This window comes from Oncorhynchus masou, chromosome 31, assembly GCF_036934945.1.
Source record: "Oncorhynchus masou masou isolate Uvic2021 chromosome 31, UVic_Omas_1.1, whole genome shotgun sequence".
In the NCBI taxonomy this organism is placed as follows: Eukaryota; Metazoa; Chordata; class Actinopteri; order Salmoniformes; family Salmonidae; genus Oncorhynchus; species Oncorhynchus masou.
In genome coordinates this window covers 23,170,335-23,186,846 of record NC_088242.1, presented here as the reverse complement: position 1 = coordinate 23,186,846, position 16,512 = coordinate 23,170,335, and the positions used below count along the sequence as shown (strand labels likewise).

Here is a 16,512-nt window from a genome sequence, read left to right as displayed (position 1 = left end):
GGAAAGGAGGGGGGGTGGAAGAGAGGGAGGGTGGAAGAGATGGAGTGAGGAAGGGAAAGGAGAGAGGGTGGAAGAATGGGAGTGAGGAAGGGAAAGGAGAGAGGGTGGAAGAGAGGGAGGGAGGAAGTGAAAGAGGGAGGTTGGAAGAGAGGGAGGGAGGAAGGGAAAGGAGGGAGGGTGGAAGAGAGGGAGTGAAGAAGGGAAAGGAGGGAGGTTGGAAGAGAGGGAGGGAGGAAGGGAAAGGGGGGGGGGTGGAAGAGAGGGAGGGAGGAAGGGAAAGGAGAGAGGGTGGAAGAGAGGGAGTGAGGAAGGGAAAAGAGGGAGGGTGGAAGAGAGGGAGTGAGGAAGGGAAAAAAGGGAGGGTGTAAGAGAGGGAGGGAGGAAGGGAAAGGAGGGAGGGTGGAAGAGAGGGGGGAGGAAGGGAAAGGAGGGAGGGTGGAAGAGAGGGAGGGAGGAAGGGAAAGGAGGGAGGTTGGAAGAGAGGGGGGGAGGAAGGGAAAGGAGGGAGGTTGGAAGAGAGGGAGGGAGGAAGGGAAAGGAGGGAGGGTGGAAGAGAGGGAGGGAGGAAGGGAAAGGAGGGATGTCATTAGGTGAATTCACCTATTTGTAAGTCGCTCTGGATAAGAGCGTCTGCCAAATGACTTAAATGTAATGTAAATGAGGGAGGTTGGAAGAGAGGGAGGGAGGAAGGGAATGGAGGGAGGTTGGAAGAGAGGGAGGGAGGAAGGGAAAGGAGGGAGGTTGGAAGAGAGGGAGTGAGGAAGGGAAAGGAGAGAAGTTGGAAGAGAGGGAGGGTGGAAGGGAAAGGAGGGAGGTTGGAAGAGAGGGAGTGAGGAAGGGAAAGGAGAGAGGGTGGAAGAGAGGGAGGGAGGAAGGGAAAGGAGGGAGGGTGTCAGAGAGGGAGGGAGGAAGGGAAAGGAGGGAGGGTGGAAGAGAGGGAGTGAGGAAGGGAAAGGAGGGAGGGTGGAAGAGATGGAATGAGGAAGGGAAGGAGGGAGGGTGGAAGAGAGGGAATGTGGAAGGGAAAGGAGGGAGGTTGGAAGAGAGGGAGGGAGGAAGGGAAAGGAGGGAGGTTGGAAGAGAGGGAGGGAGGAAGGGAAAGGAGGGGGGGTGGAAGAGAGGGAGGGTGGAAGGGAAAGGAGGGAGGGTGGAAGAGAGAGAGGTGGAAGAGAGGGAGGGTGGAAGAGAGGGAGTGAGGAAGGGAAAGGAGGGAGGGTGGAAGAGAGAGAGGTGGAAGAGAGGGAGGGTGGATGGTAACATTTCAGGAGAACGAAACATCTGTTCCCCACACACTCCAAAGCCCTTGTGAGGGTGTGCCGGAGTGGGATGCAATCCAGTGTGTCAACCAGCTACACACACACACACACACACACATGCACATAACACAAACTTCCCACGCTCAAAGTCTACACAAACATGCACAGCAGCAGCATTTCAGGACACAGCATTAGCTAATACTTCTGGAGTGAGGTAATGTCACTTGACATGGAGAGGCTTAATCTGTTCTGAGATCAGTGTGAGGGCTGCTTTGCTTGTTTGTCTCTTGTTGTGTTGCTGAAAGTGGAGGAAGCATGACAAGAATGCCTTTCATTCGGTTCCATCTCTGCCTAGTGGGGTTGAAGTGCTTACAATGAAGCTACAATGCTATAATGGGACACTCAGAGACCATTGATACTTCACATTGGATGATGCAAAACCTTTTATCGGGAATTTCTTCACTAGAGAGAAAAATGTTAATGTAACTAATGATATTACCACAAGATTTATTCGCTAAGCAACTCAAATTAAGTTGGGAAACTGTTAAACAGTGTGCTATATTTTAAGCATCCCCCTCTACTGAAGTGGTTAAAAGCTGAGGACTTTTCTATATGCAATATCTGTTTTTGATTCACTGTAGAAAGAAAAGAAGAGGAGAAAGAGAGCACAGAGGAGGAGGGGGATTTTTCTAGGAATCAGATAGCCGTGGCCTTTTACTGTGATTTATCGCTGTCGTCAGCTCCTCTGGCTGTTCTAAATTCTTTTGACATACATTAATATAATAGTTTGGCATGAAAGCTGTAGTGGATGATGAGAGGTGGGGTATTGGGGGGCGATGAGGGGGCGGGGGCAGGGGAGGATGGAATATGAGAGTGGCCATGTGTAACACAGGTGCAGTAGTACAATAGCATGAGAGCTGAGTGTGCTCTCTGCTTTGTCTGTGGAACATCAGGGGCCAATGCCAGTGCCCTGGGGGGAGGACAGGGGGGGGGGGCAGGAGGACAGGGAGTAAAAGAGAGCGAGAGGAACATTTGTGAGTGTAATGTTTACTGTTTTTTATAGTTTATTTCACTTCTGTTTATTATCTATTTTGCTTACTTTGGCAGTGTGAACACATGTTCCCAATGCCAATAAAGCCCTTAAATGTAATTTAATAGAGAGGGGGGGGGGGGGGAGTACACAGTGGCAAAATACCTGACCACTGTGACTGACTCAAAATTACGGAAAGCTTTGACTACGTACAGACTCAGTGAGCATAGCCTTGCTATTGAGAAGGGTCACCGTAGACAGACTTGGCCCTCAAGAGAAGACAGGCACACTGCCTACAAAATGAGGTGGAAACTGAGCTGCACTTCTTAACCTCCTGCCAAATGTATGTATGAATTTGCAAACAAATCCAATTTTGATAAAGTCCCACATCTATTGGCTGAAATACCAGTATGCCATCACAGAAACAGTATTTGTGACCCGTTGCCAAAAGAAAAGGAGAGAGAGAGAGAGAAGGAGAGAGAGAGAGAGAGAGAGACTTGAACCACTCCAAATCAGCACCACCATCCCTGGGCTGCTGAAAACTGACACTATCTGGAAAAGAAAAACTCTTTGTTACACTGTCTTTTGTTATATGCTGCCTTAGCATTTTAGCTGAACATGATGAAAGCGACTGCCTTTGGTATGAGATAGCATTTTTGTGAACCAGCTCATCAATCTTTGGCTGCGATTGGTCGATTGGCAGCTTTCTTTAGGGCCGATTGGGTGATCATGAACAGACCCCACAGAGTGGTAAAAGAGTTGTTTCTTGTTTGTTCATCTGGAATGTCGGGTGTCACAAAACAAAGGAGCATAGGCCACGCCTCTAGCAAAGACACATGAAGGGTTCAGCGACTAGAATGTGCCTATTGGAAATACTCAAATCCCTGTTGTGATTGTTTGAATGAAATGGAGAGGAACATTGGGTGGCAGCCTACATCCTAAGGTTGGGTAGGAAGTTCACAGAATACATTCTAGAATAATAATATAATTCTGTGGGTGTTTATAGTTGTCCTATTTCACACACGTACAAGTGTGTATCACACGCATGTAAATTGGAAATGTGTTTTTTGCATATACCAACTCCCCCGACACCCTCGGAGAGTGTCAGATCAGTTTTAGGTGGTGTGTGTCAGGTATGGCTGGTAGAACAAGGCTCAAGTGGTCCTCAGTTGGTAGAGCGTGACGCTTGCCAGTCTGGGTTGTGGTTCCGGTTCCCGCTAGGGTTACCAATCCAGAAATTGGATGCACACATTGCTGTACGTTGAGTTGGATAAAAGCGTCTCCTAAATGGCATATTTTATTATGTTATTAAGGGAGGTGAGTTGACCGGTGTAGCGCTTAAAGTGGTGGTGATGATGGTCCCAAAGAGGGATCTGAACCAAAGAGGTGTCATGGTGGCCGTCATACTGTACTGTGGTGTTTTAAACCATACATGTCTTTGTCCATGTCACCCATAGGAGGCCCTGGTGTTCTCGTATGCGACGGGTGGTCTGCGTGTGCTTCCACTGAACTGGGTGAGGTTATGTGGCTTTCTGCCTGCTTGTGTGTCTGTAGACTGGTAGTCGGAGACTTACTTATCCCTAGCCCCCATCCCCCTTGCTCCTCTCTTCCTCTTCTCCTCTCTTCTCCTTCCGTTAAGCTCCTCTAGGATCCTGTGGTATCTCTCCTGTGTCTTCCTGGTGTCGTACTGTGTATGATGGATGCCCATAGTCGATGTTAGCTCAACATGTGGCTGTTGTAGTGATGATGGTTAATTTAACGTTAAACCCAGTCAATCAACCCTTGTGTTAATGATCTGATTACTCTGCACGTCCAGTAACAAGTCACTTTCCTCTCCAATCATGATCATGCATAGACAACCTTGTGTGTTTGGTGGTGGGTGGGTGGGTGGGTGTGGGTGTTTGGTGGTGGGTGGGTGGTTGGGTGTGGGGGCGTGGGTGGGCGGGTGGGTGGGTGTGGGGGCGTGGGCGTGGGTGTTTGGTGGTGGGTGTGTATCGAACATTGCTCTGAACATCCCAATAATACACATTATCATATCTCTAACTTCTCAGGGAAATACAAAGCCATCATAAAGTATTCACACCCCTTGTCTTTTTCCACATTTTGTTGTATTACAGCCTGAATTGAAAATTAATTAAATTGAGATTTGTTTTGTCACTGATCTACACACAATAGCCCATAATGTCAAAGTGGAATTATGTTTTTTGAAATTTGTACAAATTAATAAAAATGAAAAGCTGAAATGTCTTGAGTCAATAAGCATTTGCTGAACAAGTCAAATAATACGATTTATGGACTCTGTGTGCAATATTGGTGTTTAATATGGTTTTTGAATTAGGACCCAATCTCTATATCCCACACATACAATGGCAGTGCCTTCAGAAAGCATTCAGACCTCTTCACTTTTTACACATTTGGTTACATTACAGCCTTATTCTAAAATGTGTTAAATAAAACAAATCCTAACCAATCTACACACAAAACCCAATTATTACAAAGCAAATTTTTCTTTTTTTTGCAAATGTATAAAAAAACAGAACATAAATAGCTTATTCAGACCCTTTGATATTAGACTTGATTGGAGACAACCTGTGGTAAATTCAATTGATTGGACATTATTTGGAAAAGCACACAGGCCACACAGTTGTCAGAGCAAAAACCAAGCCCTGAGGTTGAAGGAATTTTCCGTAGAGCTCCGAGACAGAATTGTGTCGAGGCACAGATCTGGGGTTGGGTACCAAAAATTGTCTGCAGCATTTAAGGTCCCCAAGAACATAGTGGCCTCCATCATTCTTAAATGGAAGAAGGCAGGGACTGCAAGACTAATTAGGATCGAAGGGAAAGATGAATGGAGGAAAGTATAGAGAGATCCTTGATGAAAACCTGCTCTAGAGTGCTCAGGACCTCAGACTGGGGCGAAGGTTCACCTTCCAACAGGACAACGACTCTAAGCACACTGCCAAGACAACGCAGGAGTTACTTTCTGGACAAATCTCTGAATGTCCTTGAGTGGCCCAACCAGAGCCTGGACTTCAACCCGATCGAACATCATTGACCTGAAAATAGCTGTGCAGCGACGTTCCCCATCCAACCTGACAGCGCTTGACAGGACCTGCAGAGAAGAAGGGGAGAAACTCCCCAAATATGGTTGTGCCAAGTTTGTAGCGTCACACCCCAGAAGACTCAAGGCTGTAATCGCTGCCAAAGGTGCTTCAACAAAGTACTGGGTAAATGTGATATTTCAGTTTTTTTTTTTTTTTGCAAACATTTCTAAAAACCTGTTTTTGCTTTGTCATTATGGGGTATTGTGTGTAGATCAATTTTAGAACATGGCTGTAGCGTAACAAAATGTGGAATAAGTCAAGGGGTCTGATTATTTTACAAATGCACTGTATCTGTAAGGTCCCTCAGTTGAGCTTGTCAATTTCAAGCACCAATTCAACAACAAAGACCAGGGAGGTTTTCCAGTGGTTCGGAAAGAACGGAAACTATTGGTAGATGGGTGGAAGGGGGAAAAAAGCAGACATTAAATACCCTTTTGAGCATGGGGAAGTTATTAATTACACTTTGTATGGTGTATCAATACACCCAGTCACTCTAAAGATACAGGCGCCCTTCCTAACTCAGTTGATGGAGAGGAAGGAAACCGCCCAGATATTTCACCACAAGGCCAATGGTGATTATTATTATTATTTATTTATTTCTCTCCCCAATTTCATTCTTGTCTCATCGCTACAACTCCCCAACGGGCTCGGGAGGCGAAGGTCGATTCATGCATCCTCTGAAACATGACCTGCTAAGCACCTGCCCGCTTTACCCAGAAGCCAGCCGCACCAATGTGTCGTAGGAAACACTGTTCACCTAACAACCAAGACCAGCCTGCAGGTGCCCGGCCTTCCACAAGGAGTCGCTAGAGCGAGATGAGCCAAGTAAAGCCCCCGGCCAAACCCTCCCCTAACCTGGACGACCCTGGGCCAATTGTGCACCGCCCTATGGGACTCCCGTTCACAGACGGTTGTGATACAGCCCGGGATCGAAAACCGGTCTGTAGTGATGCCTCTAGCACTGGGATGCAGTGCCTTAGACCGCTGTGCCACTCGGGAGACCCGCCAATGGTGATTTTAAACCAGTTACATAGTTAAATGGCTGTGGTAGGAGAAAACTGAGGATGGATTAACAACATTGTAGTTACTCCACATTACTAACCTAAATGATGCAGTGAAAAGAAGGAAGCCTACACAGAATAAAAAATATTCCAAAACATGCATCCTATTTGCAATAAGGCACTAAAGTAATACTGCAAAAAAATGTGTCAAAGGAATTTACTTTTAGTCCTGAATACAAAGCATTATGTTTGGGGAAAATCCAAAACAATACACATTTTGAAGGATGGTGGTGGTTGCATCATGTTATGGGTATGCTTGTCATCCACAAGGTCTAGGGAGTTTTTTAGGATACAAATAAATGGAATAGAGCTGAGCACAGGCAAAGTCTTAGAGCAAAACCTGGTTCAGTCTGCTTTCCAACAGACACTGGGAGATAAATCCACCTTTCAGCAGGACTATAACCTAAAACACAAGGCCAAAATGTAATATACAATGGATTTACATACCAAGACGACATTGAATGTTCCTGAGTGGCCTAGTTACAGTTTTGACTTAAATTGGCTTGAAAATCTATGACAATACTGGACAAAGCTTGAATGATGTTTTTTAAATCATGGGCAAAGAAAGACATTGCTGTCATCACTGCCAAAGGTGATTCTAACATGTATTGATTCAGGGTGTTGAATACTCATCTAATCCAAATATATTAGTGTTTTATTTTCCATTTAAAAATTATATTGTAATTTTAATTCCACTTTGACATTAGAGTATTTTGTGTAGATCGTTGACGAAAAAAAGACAATTAAAATATTTTAATTCCACTTTGTAACATAACAAAATGTGGAAAAAGTCAAGGGGTTTGAATTCTTTCTGAAGGCATTGTATGTGCTAGTACTCTGATAATAACTCCTCTCTCGCTCTCTCCCTCTCCCTGTCCCATCACCCCCACTCCTCTCCCCCTTCCCTCTCCCCTCTCCCCTCTCAGGGCAGTGACAGTGAGTATGAGGTGGACCAGAACAGACAGAAGACCCACTCTTTCGTGAGCCACTACATCAGTGACCCAACCTACTACAACTCCTGGCGCCGCCAACAGAAAGGCATTTCCAGGGCTCAAGCCTACAGCTACACTGAGTCAGAGTCGGGCGACCCAGAGCCCTGCGCCCCGCCACCACCCCTGCCCCCATTGCCACCCCAGCTCACCTCCACCACCCCTCCGCTTAAGCTCCAGACCCAGGGTCAAGCCCAGGGCCAACCCCAGGGCCTCCCACCCCAGGGCCAAGGTAGTCTCTTCAGGCCTAAAGGCAGCCGGACTCCCACCCCCTCTCAGCAGCTCTCCACCTCCACCCCCTCCAGCCACTCCAACACCCTGTCCTACTGGCCCCCCAGCAGCCCCAGCCCTGCCCCTGGATCTCGGGCCCCAATTGCCGGGTTCTCTTCCTTCGTTTGATGCAAAGAGAGGGATCCGTGCTCCCTTCTGAAAACAAAGCCCACCCCGCCGCCCAAAGTGTGTTTGTTTAGAGAGTAAACACAAAACACACAACAAACAAACCCTCAAAGTCTATCATTTTCATTTTGGTTTCTGTCATGGCTGGTTTTATTCAAAACAATTCTTGCTTGTATTTCTATTTTCTTTTTATTGCTGAGTTATGTTTTAACGAACATACTGTATACAGACAGGACAGAAGTTACATACTTTCTTTCAGTACTTTTTTCCTCTTGTGTGCGTGTGCTGGTATAGTTTTATTTTCATTTTTTAATGACGACAGCTACTGAGACAGCTCCTTAGAATATGATAGTATCTTTTTGCTTTTCTGTTAGTGTTGCTGCTTGATCAAGTTGCATGAGTTTTTTTAAAATATAATTTATTTTTATTTTTCATTGTTACACTTCTACACACATTCAACAAGAGAATAATCTAGTTAGGTTCTGTAAAAAGTCAAGATATTCTTGTAAAAAAATATCTAGAAGATGATAAAAGTGTCATGGCGTCGATCCACACTCGGATAACACCAAGTGATAAGCACCAAGTGGGATCCCAAAATGGAGCCATACTAGCGAATTTGAATGATAAAGAGGGGCACAGGGTATAGAAAGGACAGGACAAAGTGATGAAAGTGAAAAACGAGGAGGGGGGAAATTGAGGCCGAAATGGGCCCACCATTATTCTGGTGGTTTTGAGATGCCGGGGCCTGTCCAATTTGGCCAAAGGGAGTTTCTGTCTTCATGTGAGACATGTTAGTGACCTCTGCCCAAAGATCTATGGACCATGACCCTCCTTGGAATCAGCTCTCTGGCGTGGCATAGCCTATACCACATGCACAATTGAGTTTGACAGCATTTCGATGTCACAGGCAAGTCACATCTCTGTGCCTCTGTGCTGTACGTACTATACAAGGGCCCGGTCACCTGGCCAGGGAGGAGACGGGAAATGAAGTGAAATGTACTATATGTCTAAAGAGAAAATGTTCAGGTTGGTCTTCAAGTTTTGTTTTTCAATGTCCGTCAGTGTATCAGACATGCATTGATTGATTATAAATAGGGATTAATATTTTCCGTAAAATCTACCACTTTTCCTTCCCGACAAAATTACAAGCCCTTCCCGGGAATCCTGTTATTCCCGTTCAAACCGGAAATGCTATTTTAAAGCATATATTACCAGCAAAAAAAATCTGACAGAGTTATACCACTGTAAATTGATAAATATACACAGGAATCTAACAGTTACTTGTTGTATTTGTTGCAATTAAACAAGTTCTCAGTCAATACACTAAGTATGTGAACCCTTTGGAATTACCTGGATTTCTGCATAAATTGGTCTTAACATTTGATCTGATCTTCATCTAAATCACAACAATAGACAAACACAGCCTGCTTAAACTAATAACACACAAACAATTACACGTTTTAATGTCTTTATTGAACACACCGTGTAAACAATCACATCCTTTGGCAACAATAAACCCAACCAAACGTTTTCTGTAGTTGCGGATCAGACCTGCAGAATGGTCAGAAGACATCTTGGACCATTCCTCTTCACAAAACTGTTTCAGTTCAGCAATATTCTTGGGATGTCTGATGTGAACCGCTCTCTTGAGGTCATGCCACAGCATCTCATTTGAGTTGAGGTCAGGACTCTGACTGGGCCACTCCAGAAGGCTTATTTTCTTCTGTTGAAGCCATTCTGTTGTTGATTTACTTCTGTGTTTTGGGTCGTTGTCCTGTTGCATCACCCAACTTATGTTGAGCTTCAATTGGCGGACAAATAGCCTTACAATCTCCTGCAAAATGTTTTGATAAACTTGGGAATTCATTTTTCCGTCGAGGATAGCAAGTTGTCTGGGCTCTGAGGCAGCAAAGCAGCCCCAAACCATGATGCTCCCTCCACCATACTTTACAGTTGGGATGAGGTTTTGATGTTGGTGTGCTGTGCCTTTTTTTCTCCACACATAGTTTTGTGTGTTCCTTCCAAACAACTCAACTTTAGTTTCATATGTCCACAGAATATTTTGCCAGTAGCGCTGTGAAACATCCAGGTGCTCTTTTGCGAACTTCAGATATTCAGCAATGTTTTTTTTGGACAGCAGTGGCTTCTTTTGTGGTGTCCTCCCATGAACACATTCTTATTTGGTGTTATATGTATCGTAGACTCGTCAACAGAGATGTTAGCATGTTCCAGAGACTTCTGTAAGTCTTTAGCTGACACTAGAATTCTTCTTACCCTCATTGAGCATTCGGCACAGTGCTCTTGCAGTCATTTGCAGAATGGCTACACATAGGGAGAGTAGCAACAGTGCTGAACTTTCTCCATTTATAGACAATTTGTCTTACCGTGAACTGATAATGTCATGGCTTTTAGAGATACTTTTGTAACCCTTTCCAGCTTTATGCAAGCCAACAATTCTAATCTTAGGTCTTCTGAGATCTCTTTTGTTCAAGGCATGGTTCACATCAGGCAATGCTTCTTGTGAATAACAAACTCACATTTTGAGAGTGTTTTTTATAGGGCAGGGCAGCTCTAACCAACATCTCCGATCTCGTCTCATTGATTGGACTCCAGGTTAGCTGACTCCTGAATCCAATTAGCTTTTGGCGAAGTCATTAGCCTCGGGGTTCACATACTTTTTTCCAACCTACACTGTGAAAGTTTACATGATGTATTCAATATCGACAAGAAAAATACAATAATTTGTATGCTATTAGATTAAGCAATTTATCCAGGTAATTCCAAAGGTTTCACATACTGTTTGACACTGTATTTTAGTTGTAGTATAGGCACTGTTGGCCTACTGGTTAAAATGTAATGAGCTTATACAGCCTAGTGAAAATGATATTCATTTTAGCCTACCATTTACTGAAATATTTCAGCCAGCTTGTTGTTCCTTCCCTCTCCCCTTGCACCTGGCTATCAGTGGATTGCAGGAAGGTTGTGGCTGTTTTTACTTCATGGTAATCTGCTTATTGTGGTGACTTGGTCTCAGGGAACATATCCGATGCTGCACTAAACAAACAGATAAGCAAATGGCCGTAAGAGCGGCGGAGATTCAGCACCATGGACGGAGCCGCAGTTTATAAATTGCCCGCAAATCTGACTTTAATGCCCGTGACCTCGCTATTGTTAGTGTAACATCATGGGATAACGTTGCAAATGTCTATTTCCTCTTGAGCGCTATTGCAGACACAATGTATCAGTCGTTTTGTTAACAGTGAGAAGCAGTTTATATTTTGGAGCTTCTGCCAGTGCCACACAGCTAAAGTTAGGAGATTTGTGAATGTGAGATGGAGACTGCCTACCATAACTACGTTGAGAGGTCGCGTGTAGCCTGCTACAGTTTCATGATAGTTAACAATGCCTGTTAAAAATTAAAAGGCATTTATTGGGGACTTGTGTTGAGTAGACTAAATTGGTAGGCTGCTTGTGTTGTGATCCCTAGACTAATGTGTGAATGAAGTTGGATAGTTAAAATCCATTTCATGCAGATATTCGCACATGAGTATTTTGTATTCTTCCAAAGAAATGATATATTATTGTTCCAGTGATCGTAATTTTTCTTCTCGAGAATCGGGAAGGAGCTTGGTCAGGAAATCCTGGGATCCCGGATTCCTGTGTTAATCCCTAATTATAACATAGTTATTGTGAGATCTGACACCACTTAAGAATACAGACTGCTGAATGGGACCTTACCAGGGTCTGCGGCACAAATGACAACCTATTCCCTACATAAATAAATAGTGCACATCCCAAATGTTATTACTACTACAGGGGCTCATCAGCCACTATGAGCCTTCCCTTGATCTGACAGGTGGTGGGTGGGAAGACATCTAAAAGCTCTACCTAACCTGATGATCTAACCTACCCTGTGGAGTCACGACTCACGCACAGCCCTCATCAACAGACTGCCACCGCACATGCCCAGTGGCCCACAACAACAACATCAGACAGTGACATTGTCCTGCGTCCACATCAAACTATAAAGAGTGGAAGTTATAAAAACACAGCCAGCATCTTAAGTGTTCTTGGAGTTCAATGGTTCCTACATGCGGGCACACAGAGAGTAGCAGGCTCAGACACTGGGGCCATTTTTAAAAACAGACAGAAAATAGACAGTTCCGCTGGTCTCCACAGAGTTTTCAAACCCAGAGTAGATTCAAGGCAAGGTCTTAACATGTCATTACTCCCACCCTGTGAAGGTGATACTGACACTTTTTATTTTAGTCAAAAAACAACTTTATATCGAAGGGGTGTTTCTGATTTGACGGCCCGCACGTGAGCATAGCTAGCTAACGTCGCCATGACATCGCCGACAAACGTGATCGGGGATTTCTATTGGAGAAGCAGTTTCTGGAGCTCTTCATCTACAGGCCCTTTGGGATCTCTCTCATTTGGCTCAGGTGCTGCTCTCTGTCAGTGACATCATCATGGGAAGTCTTTGAGCTCGCGCAAAGAGATGTCATGGAGTGGATTCACCTCTCTCTCTCACGTTGTGTAACAATGATGATGATGAGGATGAAGATGATGATGAGCGAAAGGCACAATGCAGGTGTGACTGACTGTAAGTCCTACTTGAATATGAGACTATTGTCTGTGCTGATGTGTGATTATTGATGATAACACTTCTTCAACATTAGCATTATCCACTGTGTGTCTGGATACAAGAGACTGTACAGGATGCCCAGGAGAAGAAGAGGGAGGGCAGGTAGGCACTGCCCACCTGGTGCCTGCCCTCCATGGCCAGCTGAAAAGTCACATACATACAAGTACAGACTCAGTGTTGGTAAAGTCACAGTTTTATCATAATTCCAAAATTCTCATCTGCTTTTTTCTCTGTGGGGTGTTTTCACTGTACGCAAAATAAGCCTATCATTATACTGAATATGAATGGATATATGATCACGGTACATTTCCAAAATAAATTATTTTTCAATGGGTTTCCTGGTACTGTATGGATACTGCAAAGGAGGGGAAGGGATGGAAGTAGTGGGGGGGGAGTAGACAAATAGGGGAGGGGTTGATATGAATGGAGAGGGGCCTTGAAATTGTATGAGTGTAACCCTGGTAAAATACACTGAGACAGCGTTAAGCGTTAACAGTGAATGTTTAATGATGTATAATATAATGTGTCATTATAAAAACACAGCCTAAAGTGTTCTTTGAGTTCAATGGTTCCTACATGCGGGGTCATACAGATAGGAGCAAGCTCAGACACGGGGGCCATTATGAAAAACAGACAGAGAATAGGCACATCTGCAGGTCTCTCACTTGGATCAGGTGCTACTCTCTGTTAGTGACATCATCATCGTGGGCAGGAAGCCTTTGAGTCGGCGCCAAGAGATGATGTCATGGAATGGATTCACCTCTTTCTCTCACGTTGTGTAACAACGATGATGATGATGATGAAATGCACAATGCAGGTGTGACTGACTGTGAATCCTATCTGAGTAGGGGACTATTTTCTGTGCTGACATGTGATAATTCATGATAACACTTCTTCAACATAAGCTTTACACAGAGCATCCACTGTGTGTCTGGATACAAGAGACTGTACAGGATGCCCAGGAGAAGAAGAGGGAGGGCAGGTAGGCACTGCCCACCTGGTGCCTGCTCTCCATGCCAAGCTGAAAGGGCACTTCACATATAGGTAACTGCCAAAATCATGGAAACACAAGTGAACGAGGGATACAAAGTATATTGAAAGCAGCATGCTTCCACACAGGTGTGGTTCTTGTGTTAATTAAGCAATTAACATCCCATCATGCTTTGGGTCATGTATAAAAATGCTGGGCAGCCATTATTTTGGCTACCATGGTTATGCCCCTATAGGATGACAAGGCCCCCATCCACAGGGCATGAGTGGTCACTGAATGGTTTGATGAGCGTGAAAACAGTGCAAATCATATGCCATGGCCATCTCAGTCACTTATGGGAGATTCTGGAGGGGCGCATGAGACAGCGTTTTTCACCACCATCAACAAAACACCAAATTATGGAATTTCTCAGGAAAGAATGGTGTCGAACCCCTCCAATAGTAGAATCTATGCCAAGGCACATTGAAGCTGTTCTTGTGGATCGTGGTGGCCCAACACCCTTAGGACACTTTATGCTGGTGTTACCTTTATTTTGGCATTTACCTGTATATATACAGTACAGGTAAAAATGTTGGACACACCTACTCATTCAAGGGTTTTCTTTATTTTTACATTGTCTACATTACAGAATAATAGTGAAGACATCAAAACGATGAAATAACACATATGGAATCATGTAGTAACCAAACAAATCAAAATAGTTTTATATTTAAGATTCTTCAATGTAGCCAACCTTTGCCTTGATGACAGCTTTGCACCCTCTTTGCATTCTCTCAACCAGCTTCCTGAGGAATGCTTTTCCAACAGTTTTGAAGGAGTCCTGTTGAAAAACAAATGATAGTTCCACTAAGCCCAAACCAGATGGGATGGCGTAGTGTTGCAGAATGCTGTGGTAGCCATGCTGGTTAAGTGTGCCTTGAATTCTACATAAATCACTGACAGTGTCACCAGTAAAGCACCCCCGCACCATCACACCTCCTCCTCCATGCTTCACGGTAGGAATCACACATGCAGAGATCGTCCATTCACCTACTCTGCGTTTCACAAAGAAACGGCAGTTGGAACCAAAAATCTCAAATTTGGACTCATCAGACCAAAGGACAGATTTCCATCGGTCTAATGTCCATTGCTCATGTTTCTTGACCCAAGCAAGTCTCTTCTTCTTATCGGTGTCCTTTAGTAGTGGTTTCTTTGCAGCAATTCGACCATGAAGGCCTGATTCACACAGTCTCCTCTGAACAGTTGATGTTGAGATGTGTCTGTTACTTGAACTCTGTGAAGCATTTATTTGGTCTGCAATCTGAGGTGCAATTTACTCTAATGAAGTTATCCTCTGCAGTAGAGGTAACTCTGGGTCTTCATTTCCTGTGGCGGTCCTCATGAGAGCCAGTTTTATCATAGCGCTTGATGGTTTTTGCAACTGCACTTGAAGAAACTTGAAAAGTTTTTCGGATTTTCTGGATATACTGACCTTCATGTCTTATAGTAATGATGGACTGTTGTTTCTCTTTGCTTACTTAAGCTGTTCTTGCCATTATAGAGACTTGGTCTTTTATCCAATGGGGCTATCTTCTGTATACCAACCCTACCTTGTCACAACACAACTGATTGGCTCAAATGCATTAAGAAGGAAAGAAATTCCACAATCAAGGCACACCTATTAAATGAAATGCATTCGTGGTGAAGCTGGTTGAGAGAATGCCAAGAGAGTGCAAAGCTGTCATCAAGGCAAAGGGTGGCTACTTTGAAGAATCTCAAATATAAAATATATTTAAATGTTTTTAACACTTTTTGGTTAGTACATGATTCCATATGTGTTAATTCATAGTTTTGATGTCTTCACTATTATTCTACAATGTATAAAATAGTACAAAAAAAGAACTTGAATGAGTAGGTGTGTCCAAACCTTTGACCTGTAATGTACATACACTTACAAGCACAGACTCAGGGCACATAGACATACAATTACAGAGTGTTGGTAAAGTCACAGTTTTATCAGAATACCAAAAGTCTCATCTGCTTTTTTCTCTGTGGGGTGTTTTCACTGTACGCAAAATAAGCCTATCATTATACAGAATCTGAATGGATATACATTATATATACAAAAGTATGTGGACCGTCTTCAAATTAGTGGATTCAGCTATATCAGCCACACCCGTTGCTGACAAGTTTATAAAATCGAGCACATCACCATGCAATCTCCATAGACAAACATTGGCAGTAGAATGGCCTTACTGAAGAGCTAGTGACGTTCAAAGTGGCAACATTATAGGATGCCACCTTTCCAACAAGCCAGTTCCTAAAATGTCTGCCCTGCTAGAGCTGCCCCGGTCAACTGAAAGTGCTGTTATTGTGAAATGGAGCAACAACGGCTCAGCCGTGAAGTGGTAGGCAATGCAAGCTCACAGAATGGGACCACTGAGTGATGACATGCGTAGCGTGTAAAAATGGTCTGTTCTCAATTGCCTCTGGAAACAACGTCAGTACAAGAACTGTTCGTCGGGAGCTTCATGAAATGGATTTCCATGGCTGAGCAGCTGCACACAAGCCTAAGATCACCATACGCAATGCCAAGCGTTGACTCGAGTGGTGTAAAGCTCGTCGCCATTGGACTCTGGGGCAGTGAAAATGCGTTCTCTGGATGGATGAATCACGCTTCACCATCTGGCAGTCTGACGGACTAATCTGGGTTTGGTGGCTGCCAGGAGAACGCTACCTTCCCCAATGCATAGTGCCAACTGTAAAGTTTGGTGGAGGAGGAATAATGGTCTTGGGCTGTTTTTCATGGTTCGGGCTAGGCCACCGTCCAGTGAAGGAAAATCTTAAAGCTACAGCATTCAATGACCTTCTAGATGATGATTCTGTGCTTCCAACTTTGTGACAACAGTTTGGGGAAGGCCCTTTCCTGTTTCAGCATGACAATGCACCCGTGCACAAAGCGATATCCATACAGAAATGGTTTGTTGAGATTGGTGTGGAAGAACTTGACTGGCCAGCACAGAGCCCTGACCTCAACCCCATCAAACACCTTTGGGGT

General features: G+C 44.2%; 1 protein-coding gene across 1 annotated transcript in view; it reads left to right on the top strand.

Moving 5' to 3' along the window:
* sdk2b (sidekick cell adhesion molecule 2b) overlaps window positions 1-12,818 on the top strand; it is a 476,242-nt gene extending 463,424 nt beyond the window's left edge. Inside the window, exon 45 of the mRNA XM_064950386.1 lies at window positions 7,378-12,818. Within this exon, the coding sequence (XP_064806458.1) occupies window positions 7,378-7,839 (462 nt within the window). The 3' untranslated portion in view covers window positions 7,840-12,818. The remainder of the gene's footprint in view (window positions 1-7,377) is intronic.
* The last annotated feature ends 3,694 nt before the right edge of the window (window positions 12,819-16,512 follow it).